General features: G+C 37.5%; 1 protein-coding gene across 7 annotated transcripts in view; it reads left to right on the top strand.

Annotated features, from left to right (window-relative positions):
• Positions 1-25,385, top strand: part of CNTNAP4 (contactin associated protein family member 4) — a gene marked incomplete at both ends in the record, with an annotated part of 267,275 nt that overhangs the window by 70,366 nt on the left and 171,524 nt on the right. For 6 of the 7 annotated variants that reach the window (XM_079723327.1, XM_079723328.1, XM_079723329.1 and 3 more), the window contains one exon: positions 6,693-6,886. In XM_079723327.1, coding sequence (XP_079579453.1) covers positions 6,693-6,886 — 194 coding nt within the window. The remainder of the gene's footprint in view (positions 1-6,692; positions 6,887-25,385) is intronic. The other variant, XM_079723325.1, reaches the window with a different exon arrangement.

The raw sequence follows: 25,385 nt of genomic DNA, 5'->3' as shown, positions 1-25,385 counted from the left end.
AACTTTAAGAATGGAATTGTCTGTCATAAACTGGGTTGGGGAAGCATGTGAATAGAGTAGGATTTGGGGGAAGAAGAGGAGTTTGGTTTGGGAAATGTTAAAGATATCAAGTAGAGAGTCTAATATCAGGGAAGAGGTTGGGGGTGGAGATAGAAACTAGGGAATTACTGGCACATAATACTTAAGTCCATGAGGCCAAGAGATGTCTGCAAGGAGATGGGGACCGAGAAGAAGCAGGGCAAAGGACTGAGCCCTGGAGCGTCTCCGCCTTCAGAGGGAAGAGATAAAGGGAAGAACCAACAATGGAGATTGAGAAGGAGCACCTGAAAAGCTAAGAAGAAAATTAAGAGAATGAGCTTTATGGAAGTTTAAGTGGACAAAGAATATCAAGGCATTGGGAGTAGTTGAAAGTATCAGATGTCACTTGACAGGCCAAGTGGTAGGAAGACTGAAATCTGACCATTCGATTTAGTAACATGCAGTTCTTTGGCAACCTTGACAAGAGCAGTTTTCATTGAGTGGCGTGGACTGACAGTCTAATTGGAATTGGCCTGAGATAGAATGAAATGACAAACATCGGAAAGAGTATGTATGGACATCTTATTTGAATTAACATATTACCTTAATATAAAAAGCAGGAAAAATAGAGTGGAGTCAAGAGAACTTTTTTTTTTTCTTTTAAAGGGGGAAAAATAACAGCATGCATGTACATTAATGGGTATGATCCATTAAGGAGAAAAAAATAATGAAGGAGAGAATGGAGAACTGCTGATGCAGTGGCCTGAGTGGCTTCAGCACAAGGGGAAGGGGCTGGCCAGTGGCTCACTTACCTGGAAAGCGCAGGGATGCCCTGCGGGCCCAGTTGGACTCAGGGATGCTGACTGTGCTATCAGAACTGGGTCTCACCTCATCTCTCAGTTCTGCTTGGGTCTTTGCTGCTTCACTCAGATTTTCCACAACAATTGCTCCTACAGCTCGATGCCTAATTCCCATCCTTTCAGCGTTCACAGCAGAAAAGAGGGTCTTTCTCTAATATTCTCAGTGAAATCCTGGGATTGCTCTGCTGGCTTGGCTCAGCTGACCTGCCTGTACCTGTAATAATAACTGTGACCAGGGGCAGCAACGCCAAGATTCAGGAGAGTACATGAGGCAAGACTAGCCAGGCACAGAGCATCGATAGAGTCATGTTTCCTTCCAGCAAAAAGAACTACACTGGTAAAAATACAAAACTTGATAAGGTTCTAAAAGGTGGTCCCGGGACACTGCGAACCATTTAAGGGAGACAGACAAATACTGGCACAATGTTTTTCTCTTCCTTTTACATTATTGTAATTCAATGTCAAGATCAAAATGATCCAGGCAAACTTACAATTCTGGGGAAATCTAGATGAAATCACATGTGAAAAAATGTAATTATCTTAGAGGGAAACTTCCCTAGGACAATTTTAATTAAGCCAGTTATTTTCTAGAAATGTAGATGCCATAATGATGGCTAGGACTGTCATTGAACTGTGTTCACTTGTGTTTTGTGTCCTTGAACACCTGTGTGCTTCTATGCTTTACATCTTGAGAAATATGGCTTGCCCTTTCGTGTTTTCCAACCTTTGCAAAGTTGACAGACTCTGTGACACATCACCTTCACTGATGACCATCAGCAGTGGCAGTCATGCCATTTTTAATATTAGTAGGGGATAGAAATGATTCTTTTCTATATTTTAAAGCTCCAACCAAGAGTATTTTTTTCTTCAATTTTTCTTTCACTTCCATGAAATTGTAAGATGTGCCTCCATGTCCAGAACTAAATATTGGTGCTACCTACTAGAAAGGATATAAGGGTTTTAAATGTAATTCAGCCAGTTACCTATTTATACTTAAATAACACAATCTATTATTTGAATTTATTCTTGGGATAAAATATACCACTCTGGGGCAATGGTAGTTGTATAATTATTTCAAGGTTAAAGAATGAAAAAGGAGGAGATTTCTTAAATGAGATCCTAACAGATTAAAATCATCAAAAAATGATTTCTCATCTATACTAAAATTTTGGGAAAATTTACTCAGCTTCTGTGAATCTCTTTTTTAAAAGTTTCATTTGAAAAGAAGAGACGTTAAAATATATTTCATCTCACTAGATAATTTTAATAATTAAGTTTAATATGGTACATAAAATTTCTAGTAGAGTACTTAGCATGCAGTAGGCACCGGATAAATTTTAGTTTGCTTTTTTTTCCTGACAGTTCATAGCAACATGTGTTACAGAAGCCATTTCCTGAGGAACCTGATGTTTAAAAGTAGTAGGCAACAGATACAAGAGATGCTGTGTTTTGTGGTCATTCAGTAACTAAATTTTTCCAAAGCTCAACTTTACTGTGATGGTAACTCTTTGGAGTCCATAGCAATAATAATTGTTTTATAATTCAGAACATAACAACCACCATATACTCACATGCTTGCTGTCTGTGAGAGAATCAATAGGCACTTATTATGCTTTTTAAGTTTAAATCTCATAGCAGTACTACAATGCTTAGTGTAAAAGTCTCATCAATGGGTGGAGGGCTTTTAAGTGTGAGTTTTCAGGCTGTGGTATGAAGATGCAAGAAATGTTTCTGTTTGAATAAATTTATGACATTTTATTATGCCAAGTCACAGTAATGAGGCCAAGGCAGGAGAAAAAGGAGGGTGGAATAGGGGAAGGAGGGCTGTGATAATGGGGAAGAAAAGAAATGGAGGGATCAGACTCTGTCTTGTGGATTAAGTGTCAGTAACCATGGAATAGATGGGGTTATGGAAGGATGGTCATTGGTCTCACATTGTTCTACCATGATGTTGACTCTATCGGCATATTAAAAGCATCATTAAGGACAAATAATACTTGACCACCAGCTGAAAGTTTTAGCTAGTAAATTTTAAAAGTTCACTATATTTTATTTTATAGTAATTCAGGGTTAACAACTTGGGGGAGTTAGCCATCATTTTTTCCATTCAGAAAGTAAATACTATGACAATATGATGTCTCCAGAAGGCTAGGTGGTTTGGCGGTGACCCTACGCCTGGGGTAGCTTAACCTCAGCTGAAGCTGCATTTTCATTTCATGTCACTATTGTCCCTACATGTCATCATAGGCTGGCACTACTAAAGTGTGCTGAGTTCTATATCCATGTCTATTTATCTATATCTGTATATTTGCATTTTCCATATCACTATTCAACATTTGTTTTAAAATTAGAACAATCATAACACTCCATCACACACTTATACCAGGTGTGTCTACAGAGCCACACAGTTTAAAACCGTGTAGGAATCTCTGGATTCCCTATGGCTGACTTATCTTGCTGAAATTACTTGGTAAAGCCTAGGAGCATCTGAATTTCCATTACTTTATGGTGTACCTCGTTAATGGTATCACTTGATTTAGCATATCAGTAGTACCTTTTCGCCACAGGTGAGAAATTGAAATGTTCAAGGCCAATTAATTGCGGATGTTTCAAGTTGGTTAGTACAGCTGTAATGGCGAGTGATGCGGGAAGAGGGAGCGGCCAGTGAGGGGTTCCTCTTGCTCTGGATGAGAACTGATGATCCAGTCTTAACTCACTAGACTTACGCTGATTCTTTTTTCTTCCCACTGTGCTTCTCTCATGTGTTCATGTTTTAAATACTGATCTATAAAGGAATGTCAAAGTGCCACAGAAACATTATGCAATTCTGTATTTAAAATGTATCTTCATTACTGACTTTAGACCATTAAAATTAACTAGAAAGAGCAAGAAACAAAATAACTCAGTATTTTCTCAAAGGTATAAGGTGATGTAGATAAAATTCCAAACATAGAAATTCCAGGTAAAGATGATGGCTGGCTGGGGGCACTTCATTCATTCTTTTCCAACTTTTCTATGCAAAAAATGATAAAAATGCAGAGAGATAGGCAGTTGTAACACATATGCAACTATGCTGCAGATGGACCAAGGATGCTTGGTGAACATCAGACCCTGGAAGACTTTCAACTTCCAAACTTTTGGTAGGCCCTGAGGCAGAATTGTAAAATTAGATAGGGCAGTAGAGGGAAGTTTTTACCCATTCACCACTCCCATCCTGTACCCATACTTCAAAGACATGGTCTATTGTTAACTCTAGAGAGGAAGGTTGACCCTACTGTCAGGTAGCCAAATCCTGAGATTCCCCAACCCCTATTGCTACTGTCTTTTCTACATCCATTGGGAACTGCCGATTCCCATTTATATATCATAACAATATGGGGGACATTGCTGGGTCCTAGTTAAGAGCACTTGCCTCTTGTTGCTCTGCAGACAGGCTGCATGAGCAGTACCCTTTGTGGACAGCAAAGCCATGCTAGGTCAATGACCCCAAGACACCCAAAATGCAACCAGGGCCCATGTCTACCCAACAAGCCCTCTTACTTAAATATAAGAATTTTTCACTCTAACTTAAACATGGTAGATGGTATTGGTGACCAAGAGAACTCCACTCATCCAGGTTACTAGCCAAAACCACAGGTTCTTCAGGGGCAAATACAGACAAAATGAAAAGTAAAAACACACCAATAAAAATTGCACAATGTATCAATATTTTGGATCAATAAGGAGAGCATTGTACTTTTGATGTACAAAGTAGAAGACACTTTTGAACAATGGTTCCCTACAAGAAAGAAGGAAATATGAAAAAAATTATATAGTTATAAAGACAATGTAGTAAGTAATCTCGGGACTCATACCCGCATACAATCAGGAGTTAGTGTGATACTGTCAAGGGAGGAGACTGTTAGAATATAATACTTAAAAAAAATGCTGTCTTAACTCAGTTTGAGGCCCTGACTAGAAGCTGGTCAGTCCCCTTCTTGAGCAGCTGATTATGTCCAAACCCAACCCCTTCTTTTATTACGCTCACATCCTCTGTGGCCACTATGCATCAACCCTGATCATCCTGGAGCCAGGTCCAGACACCCGGACACAGCCCCTCTTCCCTGGAGCTCAGAAAACTTAGCTTACCCGACCCCACGTGCCATACGTGAGCTGCCCTCTACGGCTTCAACTTGCCACCCTTTCTGTGGTGGCATTTCCCTCTATGGCCCTTCCTTGCAGTCTTCTCTTCTTTGAAGCTGTAAGTAACACAGAGTTCTGCTTTTTATCTCTCAGAGTGTCACTGTGTTGTATCTGCCATCAGAAGGGTTTTTAAATCTTATTAAAGCAGTTGTTCATACAGATGTGTTCCTTTAGGTCTCACAAAGATATGTGCCTTACCGCAATAGCAAAATTGGGCATCTCTTTGTATTAGTGCCTGACTCGAGGTTTATAGAACAGGGCATGGATGTCAAGAATAATGCTTGAATAAAAACTGTATATAAATCTATGGTAATCTCTATCTGAAATGTCAGAACTTATTATCAGAACCTCAAGGTGGATGGCAAAAGAATGGGGAAAAGAAAACATGTACTAATATTCTTACAAGGTACGTTATGTAACAGATACTGCATTTTAATATATATTGAATAGTAGATAATTATGGATTCAATAATGGGATAAACCCTATTTCATGTTTTTTACAGTGACTACATAATACTTACACAGTCAGCACTGTCAGTATTACTTAAATAAATTCCTCAAATAAAGCACTATTATAGTAAACTGGAAGAATGAAACGTCTTAACAAGACATACAGTTGGTAATCACGTCTGTAATTTTCTGGTGTGCATTTGGATAAAACAAAACACAAAAAATTCTGTTCTATCCATATTTCCTGGAATATACAACAGACTTCTGTTTTCACTTCTGAGTGCTCAAACACAATTTACCGTGGCTCTCCTATCCACTGTCCTCTCACCCACCACCCCCCTTCCCAGATAGGATACAACTAGTGATGTGTTGGTAAACTGGCTGGGGTGGGAGTGGGTACTGATTTGCAGAGTTGGCCAATTTTCGTGGTTTAAATGCTCCCACCATGGCCAATTGAAAAGATGGCTATCTTTAACAATCATCTGGAAAAATTGCTGAAAATTTAATGGTCTCTCACACGCTGTTGCAAGCCAGTTACCACTGGATAGAGCTCTCCATTATTTACTGTGTTATTACTCCCTGCACCTGCCTCACCATTAACACTTTTCATGTTGTGTTTCAAATATGCTTTTCAATGTCTTTTCTTCCCATTAGACTGTAAACACGGTGAAGGCAGGAACTATCCCTTGGCCATCTTTGTATTCCCGGGCTTAATGCTGTACTTCTTTCTCTAAGGAGTCTAAACATGATCAGACATCAAAGGTAGTCTTCTAGTTCCACCACAGTGTGAAGGTAAATCACGTTCTAGGCAAAGGGGTGCAAGGCCAAATCATTACACAGTCATGCATGTGGGCAGGAAACATGCCAGTTCCAAGTGTTGACGTGGATGTCTGCCTGTCAAATTAAGTGGTTTAAACATTCAGTGAGTTTAACCTCATTCAGTTAACTCTCCCAGTGTCAGATGGTTGAAACGCCCAGAAATGAACATAATTAACATAGGCTCCATCCATTTACATTACATTCTTGTTTCTCTGTATTTTTCAAGCATTATGGAAGGTTCTGTGTTTTGAAATTTGACTTTCTTAAGTTCCATAGAGGAACAGTCTTACTGGGATTGCTAGTTCATTAACAGATTTTTAACGAATTCTTTGCTCATTTCTCCTTTTTCTCTTTTCACAAAAGGAGCTGGTGGCTGGTCTCCACTTGTGTCAAACAAATACCAGTGGTTGCAGATTGACCTTGGAGAGAGAATGGAGATCACTGCTGTGGCCACCCAAGGGGGATATGGGAGCTCCAACTGGGTGACCAGCTACCTCCTGATGTTCAGTGACAGTGGCAGGAACTGGAAACAGTATCGACAAGAGGACAGCATCTGGGTATGTTTCTTCAACAGAATTCATAGCCTCTCAGAGAGAGAAGTAGAGTCATCCCTACATGCTGTTTACAAATCTTTTTTTTTTTTTTAAGCACTGTTGCATTTATTAATTTATTTATTTTTGGCTGTGCTGGGTCCCTGTCTCTGTGCGAGGGCTTTCTCTAGTTGCAGCAAGCGGGGGCCACTCTTCATCGCGGTGCGCGGGCCTCTCACTATTGCGGCCTCTCTTGTTGTGGAGCACAGGCTCCAGACGCGCAGGCTCAGTAGTTGTGGCTCACGGGGCTAGTTGCTCCGCGGCATGTGGGATCCCCCCAGACCAGGGCTCGAACCCGTGTCCCCTGCATTGGCAGGCAGACTCTCAACCACTGCGCCACCAGGGAAGCCCTACAAATCTCTTAAACTAAGTTTAGAAACAGAATCTTAAGAATTACTTAGAAAACATTTTTCAAGAGAAAATGTATTTTTATTCATTTTCTAATACATTTTATGGTTTAATTTATGAAAATACAAAAGGTAAACTTATTTCATAGAGTCCTCAGAAATTGAAAAAAAAATCTCATTAGTGCACTAAATAGTGTGGAAGTTAAAGAAAGAAACTAAACCTATATAAAAAAAATTTTAAGTTTTCAATATCATAGTAGTTTTGCATTGTCTTTATTTAAGTTTGTTGAAAAGAATTTATTGCTTTTATTTCTTCTGATGACTGAGATTTATGAATTAATCTCTCTAGTATATGGAGGTTTTTATGTATAATATTTGGAATATTTATGTATTTTATATATACTCACACATATATGATTTATATATAAACCATTCTCTAGTCTTTTCAAGTGTGTAAGATGCTGTGTTTTGTGGACAGGGCACAGGTCCTGTAAGGGAGACTGACAAGGAGGCCGTTTGTAATAAAGTGGGTGGTATTTGTAGTTGACTGATGGTATATAAACACCCAATGGAAGAGGGAAGCTAAAAGAAGTTTGCTTGGTGGTAAAGAAAAGACTTCTTTTTTTAGTGTAGAAAAGTATTGGTTTGGATCTTATGTGGGCCAGGGACAGCATACTGCAATCAAAGAACTGTGTGGTTTTTTTTTGGTTTTTAATTTTCCTCTGACTGAGCTGCTGGGACCAGAGAAAATGAGTAACTTAATGAAGCATCATTCTTAGCACACAGATAATTTGGAGGCCTATCTGGGCACATAATGATAATTTTCTTTGATCAGTCAATGGCCTCTCTTTTGAAACTTCCTAGAAGACCGTTATACATTATACAGTCATTGAAGAAATGGACTGTGATTTACTCACCTTTGTATCTCTAAAGTACTTGGTGGTCATCCAGTGCATGTTTATTGATGTAAATTGAATTGAGAAGATGTAGCCCTGCTCTTTCTCAAGCAAGGACAACAGTCAGGCTGGAAGAAGTTTTCTATAAGCATTTTTAAGAAAACTTGCATTAAAATCCAAAGCAAGTTGAAGTTCTGTATAAGAGCAAGAAAAATTGGATATTATGGTTGAATTAGTTCCATGAAAACCATTCAAAGTAGGGATAAAATAAACAGTAATTATGAACCAATAGCAATGAAAGCTTAATGAGGTATTTATTTTAACTAAGTGTTTGGATTATCTTTTACTCTTTTTTCGGAATAAGCATTGGATTTTAAACTAGATAAATGGTGGCTAATTCGTGCTAATATTTAGCTGTGTTAAGTAAGATGTATGTTTTTGATATTTAAAAAAAATTTTTAATCTTAACTGTGACAATTAATTGTTTTTCATGGGTCAAGCTTGAGGAAAGCCAAACCTAGATAGTGCTATTTGCCTTTTTCACTTACTTATTAAAGGTGAGGTGCTCAGGGTGCAGTAGTGATGTGAATGATATCCTTAACTAGTCCAAACCAATCAATGTGAAGACAGAAAACATCCATCACAATTACCTGGCTAGGTAACACTGTTTTTTACACTGTGCTATCATTTGTTGGTTTACTCATTGTTTTCCCCTCTGGAGTGTGAGCACCCTGGAAATAGAGGCTCTACCTTCCAACCTGTCATCCCAGTATCCCCAATCTTAACAGTACCTGGCATGTTGCCTGCAATTACTAAATGTTTGTTGAATGAATGAATGAATGAGGGAAAGAATGAATGAGCCAATAAATGAAATGCACTTGCTTGTAGGATACTTTTATGATCACACAACTAAAAGTGACCACTTCCTCCACCCATCAACTCCTCCTTTTACTACATTTATATTGTACCAGATTACTGTACTTTAGAGTTAGAAGGCTACATTTCTCTCTCCCCTATACATTTTGAACTTTTTCATGGGAAAAAGTTTATCTTTCTCATCTTTGCATTTCCAGCACTCAACACCCAGTGTGGCACATCACTTGTTGAGTAAATTAGTGAAAAAAAAATCAATCAATCAATGAATAGATTTGAATACATTGATCTCCTAATCTGTGCCTAACTTTGTACGAAATTCTGTATTAAAAGAGCTCAAAGTGAGAGAGTGGCATGGACATATATACACTACCAAATGTAAAATAGATAGCTAGTGGGAAACAGCCACATAGGACAGGGAGATCAGCTCGGTGCTTTGTGACCACTTAGAGGGGTGGGATAGGCAGGGTGGGAGGGAGGGAGACGCAAGAGGGAGGAGATATGGGGATATATGTATGTATATAACTGATCCACTTTGTTATAAAGCAGAAACTGACACACCATTGTAAAGCAATTATACTCCAATAAAGATGTAAAAAAAAGAGAGTTAATGTTGTTGAAAAGATAAAACACATCAGAACAAACCAAAGAGTGAGTCAGAGGAGCGTGCAAATGTGTGGTACAGACTCCTAGGGCTTTGGAAGTTGACAGAATATGGAGATCACTGTAGAATGAATTTGTCAAAAAAAGCAGGGCTTACATGGGTGTTGAAAAAAGCATGAAAACTTAGATTATGGAAGGATTAAGGAAGCAATTCCATGAGGCTGGAAAACTGTGAACAAAAGAATGGACATTGGCACTATCCAGAGATATCGATTCCCATGTAGTAACCAGTGAGACTGTGGTCAGAATGGACTATCAAGTTTGGTAAGGACCGGACTATAATTTTGAATATGGTAAAGAAAGTAGATGAATGTCAAGATCGGAATTGAGACTTGGTGCAGCTGGTGCCATGGCCACACATAAAATGGGTAAGGTTATGGTGTAGGTAAAACAGCCTCAAATCTTCAAACTTTGTTGATATATGTAGACACACACACACACACACACACACACACTCATGCTACCTGTTCATCCCAGATAGGCTAATAGTTCTATTTTTACCCCACAGTTGCTCAGGTCCCACTCTGAGGGAAGCTCCCTCTCTGTAAATCTGTAATTGCCAATGCAGGAAAAATGAAACACAGTGAATTGTGCCCTGGCTCTTGACATTTTCACCTGGTATAACACAGATCACTTTAATTTGTTTTTTGTTTTTTTTTTTTTTTAGCCAAAGAACAATTTTTAATTGATGTTCATAGTAAAGAATTTAACCCTTTGCCACATTTTACAAATGTGTTTCCTAACTTTTTTTTTTTGCCCAGTTTTTCTAGATATTATGGGATGTATCCAAATTATACAAAACTTGCCAGTTTTCTTTCAGAGCTTCACAGTCTGCTCCAGATGATACAAATAAATCTGTGAAAGAGAGTTAGGAAACACCTAATGCATTATACGAGTATGTGATGGAAACAGGAAGAAAAGGCAGTTGTTACAAGTTTAGAGACAAATAAAATAAAACCCATCAATATGGATGGAAATGCTGCTGTGAGGATTCTTCATTCTCCCTTTATTTATCCCTCTTCAAGCACTAGGGAGAACAGTGACTTCTATATACCTGAAAGAATTAATCAAATGCCCTGCTGCTTTTTACAAATAATCTTTAAAAAGAAAGGCAAAATGTTTTGTTATCTATGTGGCCATGCATATATTTAATAGAACTGTAAACTTGAGAGATATATGATATTTTAAAAAATTATTCTTTTGAATAAAATTTATAGTCCAGTGCCCACAAATGTAATTTATACAAAATACTCTACTTGGTAACATATAAATATTTTACAAAAACTTAGAAATGCAAGCTACTGAACTTGTTCCTCTCAAATTGGAGACAAAATAAATTCTTTCAACATCCATGATCAAAAGACTTTTCAGCCAGTTTATTGTAAATGATTGGAAAAGGAAATGTAAGGTGTAATTTTCACTCATCTAAGATCAATTGCTGAAACTTCATGAAACGAACATCTTAGAAATTATTTTAAGCAAATCAACATGTGCAGGAACTTTACAGCCGAACTATACAAATTCTCTCTGATATACGCTCAAGCTTCTTTTACACTGCAGACTATAAGGGCAAGGAATGGGATGGTACTAATTTTATGAATTATTTAAGTAAATATGATTGTTATGCGCGATAGTTTACTTTTTTTTAATGTATCAGGTGCTATTTTTTTTTAACATCTTTATTGGAGTATAATTGCTTTACAATGGTGTGTTAGTTTCTGCTGTATAACAAAGTGAATCAGCTATACATATACATATATCCCTGTATCTCCTCCCTCTGGATTTCAATTGTATCTTATTTTTCAAACAAAAACCCCATAATTTCATATTAGCATATTTCTAAAGTTAGTATAACTATTTTTTAATTAGAAGTGTTGAGTGTCATGGTTCTGGGTTTGGCTGGTGAAAGACACAGAGCCCCTATGACAAGTATAGTCAATTAGACATAAGCATCACCTGTCACAAAATATTCACAACATTATTATCACTATGAATGATTGAGTTGTCAGCTCCATAAGCCAGACAGGGCAGAAGCACCACCTGCAAATATTTTAATATGTATTTATCTCCAGTCAAATAAATAGGTGACTGAGGGCATTTAATAGGAAACCCAAGGAGGCAGAAATACAAGTGGGAGGTGTGTGGTAAGACTGGTGGACTCCTCGCCTTGTGAGGCGCACCTTCCTAGACCTTTCCCTATGTTATTCTAGTATTCTAAGTCTTCGAAAGTCATGTGTGGTGATATAAAGTGTAACAGTGCTGATGCTGTGTATGTCAACATGTCAAGTCATCAAGCATAAGACTTTGCAATTCTTGGCTCAGTACTTGGGCAAATGCCTGGAGGGTGCCTTAAGCTGCTTCAGCCTTTCAACACTGGCTCTACTTGAGTGCCAAAAAGATGTTTTTATTGAAAGTCTATTTTATTAGTCTTTATCCACAGGGAATCTCCTGTTTACATTTCTATTTAACTGTAAATTCTCCACCCTTTTGAAAATGATTAACCTAGGAGTGCATGGTTAAAGGTGGCTGCATTGAGGTTTTTAATGTGACATCAATCATGAATCAGAACAGTTTGCTAGGCGCCTTCTCTATCAAGAAGCATGGTTTATTTCACCTCCTCACATCTGTGCTCATTCTGTAACATGTTATGTCAGTCCCTTCTCATAAACTTCTTGGGCACATGTATATTGGAACTTTACATCAATATGTAATATACAAAAATGTATATGAACTCCTATGAGCTGTGGAAACATATATACAATGATATAAGATAAATGGTAATGTTGCTTCACATTCTTCTAATTGATCTGTCCCTAAGCCAGCAAAATAAAAATAATTTGAAGAGAGTGATTAGAGTTAGCAGGAGATTTGATTTGGTGCCCTCTTCAGAGTGTACAGTCACATCCAGATTATTCTCAAATCATCAACCAGAGGATGACATGTTTTAAAAACACTTTACAACTTGTATCTCACATTCTACCGTGTGACAGTTCAGTGACCAAACATCACCCTCTTTTCTCCTTTCTTGCTGTGATGCAGTGTTGTAGATGTCTGCTTCTAACTTTTCTCATTCCCCAGTCCTAAGAAGCTACATATGGAGATCCTCTCTCTGGGAAGCAATTCTGTCCTTTTGAACTGTTCCTTTTTTTTTCCTTTTTACATCTTTATTGGAGTATAATTGCTTTACAGTGTTGTGTTTCTGCTGTATAGCAAAGTGAATCAACTATATGTATACATATATACCCATATCCCCTCCCTCTTGAGCCTCCCTATCGCACCCTCCCTATCCCACCCCTCTAGGTGGTCACAAAGCACCGAGCTGATCTCCCTGTGCTATGCAGCTGCTTCCCAGTAGCTATCTATTTTACATTTGGTAGTGTATGTATGTCAGTGCTGCTCTCTTACTTCGTCGCAGCCTACCCCTTCCCTCCTCCCCATGTCTTCAAGTCCATTCTCTGTGTCTGCGTCTTTATTTCTGTCCTGGCCCAAGGTCATCAGAACCATTTTTTTTTTAGAACCATATTTATGTGTTAGCATACTGTATTTGTTTTTCTCTTTCTGACTTCACTCTGTATGACAAACTCTAGGTCCATCCACCTCACTACAAATAACTCAATTTCATTTCTTTTAATGGCTGAGTAATATGCCATTGTATATATGTGCCACATCTTCTTTATCCATTCATCTGTGGATGGACACTTGGGTTGCTTCCATGTCCTGGCTATTGTAAATAGTGCTGCAGTGAACATTGTGGTACATGTCTCTTTCTGAATTATGGTTTTCTCAGGATATATGCCCAGTAGTGGTATTGCTGGGTCATATGGTAATTCTGTTTTTAGTTTTTTAAGGCACCTCCATACTGTTCTCCATAGTGGCTGTATCAATTTACATTCCCACCAACAGTGCAGGAGGGTTCCCTTTTCTCCACACCCTCTCCAGCATTTGTTGTTTGTAGATTTTCTGATGATGCCCATTCTGACAGGTGTGAGGTGATACCTTATTGTGATTTGATTTGCATTTCTCTAATGATTAGTGATTTTAAGCATCCTTTCATGTGTTTATTGGCAATCTGCTTATCTACTTTGGAGAAATGTCTATTTAGGTCTTCTGCCCATTTTTGGATTGGGTTGTTTGTTTTCTTGATATTGAGCTGCATGAGCTGCTTGTAAATTTTGGAGATTAATCCTTTGTCAGTTGCTTCATTTGCAAATATTTTCTCCCATTCTGAGGGTTGTCTTTTCGTCTTTATGTTTTCCTTTGCTGTGCAAAAGCTTTTAAGTTTCATTAGGTCCGATTTGTTTATTTTTCTTTTTATTTCCATTACTCTAGAAGGTGGGTCAAAAAAGGATCTTGCTGTGATTTATGTCATAGAGTGTTCTGCCTGTGTTTTCCTCTAAGAGTTTTATAGTGTCTGGCCTTACATTTAGGTCTTTAATCCATTTTGAGTTTATTTTTGTGTATGGTGTTAGGGAGTGTTCTAATTTCATTCTTTTACATGTAGCTGTCCAGTTTTCCCAGCACCACTTATTGAAGAGGCTGTCTTTTTTTCCATTTTATATTCTTGCCTCCTTTGTCAAAGATAAGGTGACCATATCTGTGTGGGTTTATCTCTGGGCTTTCTATCCTGTTCCAATGATCTATATTTCTGTTTTTGTGCCAGTACCATACTGTCTTGATTACTGTCGCTTTGTAGTATAGTCTGAAGTCAGGGAGCCTGATTCCTCCAGCTCCGTTTTTCTTTCTCAAGATTGCTTTGGCTATTCGGGGTCTCTTTTGCTTCCATACAAATTGTGAAATTTTTTGTTCTAGTTCTGTGAAAAATGCCATTGGTGGTTTGATAGGGATTGCATTGAATCTGTAGATTGCTTTGGGTAGTAGAGTCATTTTCACAATGTTATGTTGATTCTTCCAACCCAAGAACGTGTTATATCTCTCCATCTGTTTGTATCATCTCTAATTTCTTTCATCAGTGCCTTATAGTTTGCTGCATACAGGTCTTTTGTCTCCTTAGGTAGGTTTATTCCTAGGTATTTTATTTTTGTTGCAATGGTTAATGGGAGTGTTTCCTTAATTTCACTTTCAGATTTTTCATTGTTAGTGTACAGGAATGCAAGAGATTTCTGTGCATTAATTTTGTATCCTGCTAGTTTACCAAATTCATTGATGAGCTCTAGTAGTTTTCTGGTAGCATCTTTAGGATTCTCTATGTATAGTATCATGTCATCTGCAAACAGTGACAGTTTTACTTCTTTTCCCATTTGGAGTCCTTTTATTACTTTTTCTTCTCTGATTGCCATGGCTAAAACTTCCAAAACTGTGTTGAATAATAGTGGTGAGAGTGGGCCCCCTTGTCTTGTTCCTGATCTTAGTGGAAATGGTTTCAGTTTTTCACCATTGAGAATGATGCTGGCTGTGGGTTTTTCATATACGGCCTTTATTTTGTTGAGTTAGGTTCCCTCTATGCCCACTTTCTGAAGAGTTTTTATCATAAATGGGTGCTGAATTTTGTCAAAAGTTTTTTTGCATCTATTGAGATGATCATTTGGTTTTTATCCTTCAGTTTGTTAATATGGTGTATCACATTGATTGATCTGTGTATATTCAAGAATCCTTGCATTCTGGGATAAACCCCACTTGATCATGGTGTATGATACTTTAAATGTGCTGTTGGATTCTGTTTGCTAGTATTTTGTTGAGGATTTTTGCATCTGTGTTCATCAGTGATATTGGCCTGTAGTTCTTTTTTCTTTGTGACATGCTTGTCTGGTTTTGGTATCAGGGTGATGGTGGCCTCTTAGAATGAGTTTGGGAGTGTTCCTCCCTCTGCTATATTTTGGAAGAGTTTGAGAAGGATAGGTTTTAACTCTTCTCTAAATGTTTGATAGAATTCACCTGTGAAGCCATCGTTCCTGGGCTTTTGTTTGTTGGAAGATTTTTAATTACAGTTTCAATTTCAGTGCTTGTGATTGGTCTGTTCATATCTTCTATTTCTTCCTGGTTCAGTCTTGGAAGGTTGTACTTTTCTAAGAATTTGTCCATTTCTTCCAGGTTGTCCATTTTATTGGCATATAGTTGCTTGTAGTAATCTCTCATGATCCTTTTATTTCTGCAGTGTCAGTTGTTGCTTCTCCTTTTTCATTTCTAATTCTGTTGATTTGAGTCTTCTTCCTTTGTTTCCTGATGAGTCTGGCTAATGGTTTATCAATTTTTTTTATCTTCTCAAAGCACCAGCTTTTAGTTTTATTGATATTTGGTATTTCCTTCATTTCTTTTTCATTTTTTTCTGATCTGATCTTTATGATTCTTTCCTTCTGCTTACTTTTTGTTGTTATTGTTCTTCTTCTTTCTCTAATTGCTTTAGGTGTAAGCTTATGTTGTTTATTTGAGATTTTTTTTGTTTCTTGAGGTAGGATTGTATTGCTATAAACTTCCCTCTTAAAACTGCTTTTGCTGCATCCCTTAAGTTTTGGGTTGTCATGTTTTCATTGTCATTTGTTTCTAGGTATTTTTTTATTTCCTCTTTGATTTCTTCAGTGATCTCTTGTTTATTTAGTAGCATATTGTTTAGCCTCCATATGTTTGTATTTTTTACCTGTACCGTTTAGCCTCCATGTGTTTGTATTTTTTACCTGTACTGTTTAGCCTCCATGTGTTTTTATTTTTTTCCTGTAATTGATATCTAGTCTCATAGCATTGTGGTCAGAAAAGATACTTGATACAATTTCAGTTTTCTTCAATTTACCAAGGCTTGATTTGTGACCCAAGATATGATCTATCCTGGAGAATGTTCCATGTGCACTTGAGAAGAAAGTGTATTCTGTTACTTTTGGCTGGAATGTCCTATAAATATCAGTTAAGTCTGAAATGTTTCTTTATTGCTCTTCAAGACTCAATCAGTTAGGTCTTCTTAAAGACTGATGCATGAGTCTCTCTTTCCTTTTTTACATTTTTAATTTTCAAACTTATCAAACATAATTCTGTCAGATCAGAGGCTAGAAAAATATATAAAGCTAGAAAGGAGGTATGATTTGGCATTGATACAATAATTCCTTAAAAATCTAAGCGAATCATCTTACTATTTTTAACAAGATAATTAAATAAATTATGTGCCTAACAATAAAATTAATTTTTAAAACCAGTAATCTATCTTCCTACATATAAATAACTAGGTAGACAATATAAAAGAAATACATAGTCCACTTATAATAGAGCCAAAAATTAATAAATATCAAGGAAAAAGCTTAAAGGAATTATAAGAGATATATATAAATAATATTTAGAATATTACTAAAGGACATAAAAGAAGATGATTAAATGTGAGGACATATCTATTTGAAATAGAAAACAATATTATGAAGCTATTCATTCTACCTAAAATAACTCAAAAAAGTGAAATCATTCTGAATTTCATATATAAATAGTGAATATGAGAAAATAGCTGTTAGCAAAAATAACAGTAGTAAGGAGAATCTACATATTAGGAACATTTTACAAATCTGTGTTAATTAAAACTTGTTTATACTTGCACATTAGAACATAGTGGAAGAACAAAATAGAGCATCCATTAGCAAATCCGAATACATTTAGGGATTTTCCTACGATAGAGCAATGAAAATATATGAGGGAATGTAAATTAGTCACTATGGAACTTGGTAAGCTATAGCTTCTAGAAAAATAAATAATAACATTTTTATATCAAAATAGATCCTTGTTTAATTGAATATTTAAAAACAATACAGACACACAAACAAAAGTATTAAAAGAACTCTCAGGACAATGTATAGATACACATATAATATTGGAAGGGTGTGTCTTTCTAAGCAAGAGAGCCAAACCCAGATGCCACAGGGGAAAAGGTGAAATATTGGATAATATTTTCAAAGCTGCATGAAAAAAAAGAGTATAAACAACATTAAAAGAAAAAGTATAGGGCTTCCCTGGTGGCGCAGTGGTTGAGAGCCTGCCTGCCGATGCAGGGGACATGGGTTCGTGCCCCGGTCTGGGAAGATCCCACATGCCGCAGAGCGGCTGGGCCTGTGAGCCATGGCCGCTGAGCCTGCGCGTCCAGAGCCTGTGCTCTGCAATGGGAGAGGCCACAACAGTGAGAGGCCTGCGTACCGCAAAAAAAAAAAAAAAAGAAAGAAAAAAAAGAAAAAGTATAGATTTTTGGAAAATATTTCTAGCCTAAATGATGGCAATGCCCACTTTGATTATTAGCAGCAGTGGTCTTGGGTTAAGATTGATATTCACACTGCCTATGATTGAATAGACTTCATTCACCTACAAGTATACGTAGGCTTCAAAAAGAATCAAGGACAAGCAACAGCATAATGGGTGCTCAGTTATGCTGAACAGGTTCTAAGTATCCCAACAACTTGAACTGGGATAAACATGGTCACAGTGGAGGAGACTGAGTGGGTGGGACCACCACGGACCAGGACAGCCATCAGCTCCAGGGGCACTTCAGCTCTTATACCTTGCTAATGATGTAACTCCTCAGAGATATGTGTCACCCCATTCTCTGGTGCATCTGCATCTCATCATTCCCAGGTTACTCACTGATTACAAGTTATGCCTGTGGTTCCCAAATTTTATTGCCCATTTGAATTCTGATGCCCAGGCAGAATTCATGCCAATTAAATAATATATGGGGGTGGGAACCCAGGTATTGGGATTTAAAAAGCAGTATCCTGTTACTCCAGTTTGCTGCAAAGTATGGGAACCATCAGATTACTCAATAAGCAAACTGGACAATCAAGAACATACTCTTAGTTTAATACAAAACATAATCAGCAGGATGCTGATTCATCTTAGATCCAGTGTACTCCTATACATTTCTTGAGTATCTGTTGCAAGAAGGATTTGACTAAAGATCAAGGCTAGGTTAAAAAAAAAGCTGGGGTTGGGGAGGGAAGGACTGGGAATGTGAGATTAGCAAATATAAACTATTATATATAGGATGGGTAAACAACAAGGTCCTACTGTATAGCACAGGGAACTATATTCAGTATCTTCTTGATAAACCATAATGGAAAAGAATATGAAAAAAAGAATGTCCGTATGTGTATAACTGAGTCACTTTGCTGTACAGCAGAGACTGGGTCACAACATTGTAAATCAACTATACTTCAATAAAAAATAAAAAATTTTAAAAAACAAGCTATAAGCCAGATGTTAACTCTGTCCTTCTAATGGGAAAGATCCAATTTCCTTAATATTTAATGCTATGCTGTCCAGTATGGTAGCCCCTAGCTATATAGGGCTATTTAAATTTAAATTAATTAAAATGAAATAAATTAAAAGTAAAGTTTTTCAGTCATACTAGCCACATTTTAAGTGCTCAGTAGCTATATTAAGCCAGTGGTTACTGTATTAGACAATGCAGATAGAAAACATATCCATCATCACCGAAAAATTCTATTAGCACAGGTACAAAACATTCTTTAAAATTAGTAACAAAAACCAAAGCTTTAGGGGATTTCCCTGGTGGTGCAGTGGTTAAGAATCTGCCTGCCGATGCAGGGGACGTGGGTTTAAGCCCTGGTCCGGGAAGATCCCACATGCCACAGAACACCTAAGCCTGTGCGCCACAACTGCTGCGCCTGCACTCTAGAGCCCATGAGCCACAACTACTGAGTCTGTGTGCCACAACTACTGAAGCCTGCGTGCCTAGAGTCCATGCTCCGCAACAAGAGAAGCCACTGCAATGAAGCCCATGCACCGCAACAAAGAGTAGTACCCGCTCGCCGCAACTAGGGGAATCCTGAGTGCAGCAACGAAGACTCAACACAGCCAAAAATAGATAAATAAATAAATTAACTAATTAAAAAAAAAAACCAAGGCTTTATTTTTTTAAAAAGTGGGCAGAATATAAACAGGTAGTTCATAGAAAGGAAAACATGATATATAAATATGTAAAAGTGTCTTCAACCTAATTTAATATTGAAGAAATGCAACACTTCCTAAAAGAGTGAAAGAAATGGGAATTTTGGAACTACAGTGTTATTTAAGACATTATTTTCCAAATTGTAGTATATAACAAAATAATATCTTCTTTAATTTTAATAGTTATGCATTTACTCTAATGACTTTTCTTAAAATTTTTAAAATTGTTACATCAAGTACATGGTATATTATGGATACTACTGTTTAACACAAGAATAAACTAAAAGTGAATTTTTAAAAGAAGCATTTTAAAAACAAGAAGAATGAATACTTATTAAATACTTAGTATGTGCCAGGCACTATTCCACTATCCTACATGCATTATATATTGATTTATACTAATATATATATATTCAATTAATTTTCACAATCCAGTGACTTAGGTACTATGATAACGCCTAGAGCATGTATAAGAAAACTGAGGGATGATGAGATTATTTTCCCAAGGCCACACACCTGGATGGGGCAAGATTTTGACCCCCAGTAATCTGGTTTAAGTATCCTCTATGCTATATGTTCAGGTATCATGTGTGTGAAATCAACATTTGGAAGGAGAACTCAACTGATTAAAGGCATGAGAAACATTGCCCTGAGGCATGGGGAAAGAGGCACTCCCAAACTCTGTTGATGGGAGAATAAATAGATACAGACTCTTTAGAAGATAATGAATGTTTTAGTGTGTTGAAGGAAGGGAATCCAAAACAATGTTGTCTAATGCTTTAAATCTATCCAAATATATAATCTACACCAAAAACCAACTCAAACCAGGGATTTATCCTGCAAGTTCACTTGCACTGTGCAGAAGAAAAGGATGCAAGGATCTTCATTGCAACATTGTCCATAGTAGTAAAGTAATATCAATCCAATCGACCAGGAATAGGTCACTTGCTTAAGTAAATTATAGTACCTCTGCACAGTGGAACGCTGTATGGCCATCAGAGACAGATGATGTAAAAATACACTGGCCATTTCTGGTGTGAATTCCAAAACCAATGTAAAATTTTGAATTGAAGTGTCATTTGATACTAAAGAATAAATCTTAAGGAGGGAAGAGAAAGAGATGGGGACAATGGGTGGAATATATATTTATTTATTAAAAACACAGGTAAAGATTGGAATTATATGAGGTTTCAAAAGGGATAATCTGGGAGTGAAAGAAACAAAGGATAACAGAGAGGAATGGATAGGAAATGATCCAATTATTGAATTTTTAAGAAAAACAGATGATGGATATTTCCCACTTATATGACATTATCTTGTAACATTTATTGATAGTATCGAGCCTATGGGAGTTATCAATATATAGCATCATATATTATTTTAATATTTCTTTTAGTAGTTTAAATATACATTTATATTTATATAATGGTTGGGTGGCACATATGTGCAGCATGTCATCTAATCTTTGATCATAGAATAGAAAACCACCATAGTTCTGATACTAAATTGGTTTGTGAGTCAGTACTCAGTCAGAAAATCAGAAATTACTCCAGGCATCTGAAACTGCAAAGTCATTCTGGGAAATTGGTTACAGGTGATGGAAAAGCAGATCAAAGCAAATCACGTGTGATGTGGTGAGCAACTCAGAGCCTAGCAACAGCAAGCAGATGCTGTAACTCTAAGAGTGGAGGGACGGTGAGAAGGTGGTGTTTGCAGAGCTCGTGGCTGACATTGGCCAGATAGTGCTAGAATCGTGGCGAGGCTGCCCAGTAGAGGATTCCGGAAGCAGGGTGTGTCCATGGGGGGAGCAGGAGCCTTGTAAGAGGCTCAGCTGCTACCAAGAAGCTGCCTGCGGCAGAAGCAGAGCAAGAGCAGAGAGGAATATCCTGGCTCCTCCCTTCCCCTCACCTGCCAAGCTCTCTCTGGTGCCCAGCAGGAAGCTTGCTAACACAGGGGCCTGGGACTCTCGGCCTCCATCACTCAGCCCGCCCTGTGTCTCAGAACAGAGCAGGGAGACAGTGATACATGGTTCTAAGTGAAACAAGCACACGACCAGCACAGCCCTAAGGAGGTATGTTCCTAAGGACAACTCACCTCTATGAACTTCTTTTTCTTACAGACTGAGGTATTGATACTTACTGAGGGATCACTCATTCCTTTCAGTAGTAAAATTGCATGCTTCTCCATCAACCCATAAAGAAAGTCCATCAATAATACTTTGATACGGACGGAATTGAGATTTAAGATAGTAAGTTCCCACCTAAGTTCATGTTAACTAGAGCCAGATTTATAAAGTTTTTACATTTAGCTCCTTTTCCTCCCAATATCGATGAATATACAAAGCTAGGAAAGAACAGTATTTCAAAATATACTGAAGGAAAGGAATTCATGGTGTAGATTAAATCACTGGTTTAGTGTCATTTTTTATACATCATCTACTCTAAGGCAGGAGAACAAAAATAATAAATTATGAATCAGTCCTTTGTTGTTTATCAAAATATGTATTGTAGTTCAGGGTATAGTTTTGCTTTTTATGTGGGAAAGGTAGCATTGCTCTATTTCTCATCAGGCATTTTGCAGATGAGTCCAGGGCTCCCTGCAGAGGACCAGGTACAAGAGTGTATCTGGATTAATACACATTTGTTTTTGCCTCTGGGATGGGGCTGTTACATGCATTTGCTGTACGAAAACAGCACGCTGCTATCTTACTGAAATGTTTCTGCTTGGCTGGCAGACCTGATGGCCCCACCCAACTCCAGATCTGGCACATTTCACTGGCAGCTTCCTCATGTCCCACAGCTCCAATTTCAGACACTTAATTGCCGCTCTTGGGACATTCACCAAGGTTTCTTGTATTTTCAGACTTCTGGGTCATGCTCTTCATTTATCTGAGGCATGCTTCATCCCTTCCAACTTAGGGCCTTTCAGTCACTTACTCTGTGGTCCAGCCTGCCCCATCACTTCTCCAGTAGTCACCAACTCATCTCTAGAGTCTTACTTCCAATGACATCCTCCATAGTGTTATTTCCAAGAAGCACTTCTGGAGTACTTTGCGTGGTTTATATAACCTTCACTATACTTACATGCTTTCCTTTGTTCCAAATTTTATGCTTGACAGAAATACCCAAATGCTACCGGCTAAAATGCATACTATGTGTACTGAATTCCTAGGAGGTAGGAGATATTCCAAAGAGACATTAAACATGACTGGAGATAGGACCACCATACTTTTTTGCTAATGTGGTTTAGAATAGATGTTAATAAAAACATAATAGTAAAAGGAAACACTTTTGTGATTACTTACTTCAAATCCAAAATACAGTAAACTGGTGATGTGTCTACCAGTTTACAGTACAGAGGTCTGTGTGTGTACTGAGATGAGGGTATCCATCTGATATTTCGTATAAGTATGTAAAAGAAGAACTCCTAGCCATAAGAACCAGGACTTGAACCGTTTGGTTTTTTCCATCCATATTCCCAATTGCCATTAGGAGTCCTGCCTCTGAGTTGGTATTGTCTAAGACTTTCTCTTTGTATTGTTATCTACATCTTACTCCTTTCAGAAATGTTCATAAAGAATAACCCTTGATTTAGAAGAGCCATGCTTTAGAAAAGGGTTAGGGCATTTGTCCAGAAGTAGCCGTGAGGATAAAAAGAGGAAAACAGGAAGCAAAAGTACTAGGAACTGTTCTGCAGAGCTGTGTCTATAAATCAGAGAAATGCAGTTCAAAAGAAATCATATTTGATTGGTATCCTGCAAATGAAAATTTTATTTGGCTTTGAACTCCTATATTCCCTTCTGTGCCTCTTATTGTTATTATTAATCTCTCATACTGAAAGGTTGTCTTCCTTTTGGAGCCTTGAACATTTTAAGTGCTCAGTAATAGGGTTCTTTTTCAATGAGAGAGAGAGAAGAGAAAAATTGCTGGAGCAGTGAAAAGAGAGATCCTCAGGGAGCAATGGCTTTATTACAATGTCAGAGTCATCATGAGCTGGGGGTGAGTGGGGAATATAAGTTTCAGGAAAAAAACCCTTGTATTTATTTTAGCAAGTTTGTGGAAAAGTTGCAGAAAATTGTCCCAAGAGCTCCAAAGCTATTATGGTAATGGCAGTTCCATTTTTTGCACTCTGAAATTTAAAGGTAAAAAAACGTTTTTTCAATATGTCACTTTGAAAATAGATTTTTGATCCTTAGATTAGAATAAATACATGAATTAATTAAGCTGACAGTGATATTTATGCTTTCTTAAAAAATTTGCATGTCAAAGATGACAAGTAAATACAAAAACGGCTCTAAATTAGAAAGAAATTGGTCTGTTCAATCTCTCTCTCTCTCTCTCTTTTTTTTTTCCATAAAATCAAACTCTTTGGATACATGGCCGCACAAACATTGAATTTCCATATGGGCTCCTCTCACTTTTTTGGTTTGTACTTTTAAATTCTTAGCCTTTGAGCATTTAATTCATCTGAGCTGTATACACTTGACTATAGCACAATTTTTTAAAAGATGTTTTCACAAGGAGCTACATTTTGTGTGATTACAACAGGTCTGTATATTCGTGAAATATATTCCTTCTGTTTACTTCTATTTACAGTCTGCTTAGAACATTGCATAGGGCTTTTTGTACTGGAGTCTTCTGCAATATGGGCATCTATACAACTTTTTACATTGGACCACACCATAGAACATGGCTGTCTCCTGCCTTTACTCCCCAGAAAGTCCCTGTGAATCATCTCTCCTCTCCTCTCCTCCACTGAAACTCACCATCCCCAGGCTCTGGATTGGAAACAGAATAAATATGACTGGATCTGATAATCTGGGACAACAGTAGCAAACGCCATCAGCACACTGTCTCAATTTCTGTACCTATGCTTGGGTTGGCTTTCTGGAAACCATGGTTCTATTTCTCTAGTCTGATCCCAGAGTGACTTGAATAGTTGGGATGTCACATCAGGTCCAGTTCAAAGTACCAGAGCTATGGCATGCAAAAGAAGGAAGAGATGGCAGGCTATGGAGGGCAGTTGAAAAAGTCATCTCTGTTACCAGATTGCATGCCTTCAGATACAGGTATCATCTCTTACAAGCTGTGTGATTTTGGACAAGTTGCTTTTACCTCGTCTGCAAATTGAGCATAGCAATAATACACGACTTAAAGAATTTGTGTGAGGGAGGAAGGAAGAGAGAGGAAGAGAGGGAGGGAGGGAGGAAGAGACCTTTGCAGAATTAAATGCAAAAAAAAAAATTAAAAACTCATGTCAAAGGTTTTTTAAAAAATATAAACACCTTTATGAACTTGGCAAAGAATCAGGTGAAGAATAGTATAGATTTTCGATCTGCTGACAATGGTGCCATTCCAAAAAGTTCAATATTCAGCATTTTAGTACTCAGCACACAACTACATAGGGATAGAAGGGCTGAAATCTTCAGCGGCAGCTTTGGAATTTTGTGTCTTTCCCTAGAGGCAAAAATGAAATACCTTCTTAACTGCAAAAGATTAAGTATCTAAGACTTTAAAAAATAAATAAATAAAAGTACCATGTGATTAAAAAAAAAAAAACTCATGCAAAATTAGCAATAGATCTGAGGTTATCAGCAATTCAGCTATGAGGTGAAAGTAAATGCCTGACTGAATGCAGTGGTTTTTTGGAAGGGAACCATGGTAAGAACGAGGGAAGAGGAAATGGCAAATATTATTCCCAGTAGTTTGGCTGTGTGGAGAAAGGAAGTGGGATGATGGTAAAGAGACAGGATAAGTGATGCAGAGACAAATAGAGGACTTGTTAGTGGAGAGACTTGAGCTT

This window comes from Hyperoodon ampullatus (assembly GCF_949752795.1).
Source record: "Hyperoodon ampullatus genome assembly, chromosome: 18".
NCBI lineage: Eukaryota > Metazoa > Chordata > Mammalia > Artiodactyla > Ziphiidae > Hyperoodon > Hyperoodon ampullatus.
Note: the sequence above shows the minus strand (reverse complement) of the source record. Positions and strands in the feature narration are given on the sequence as shown.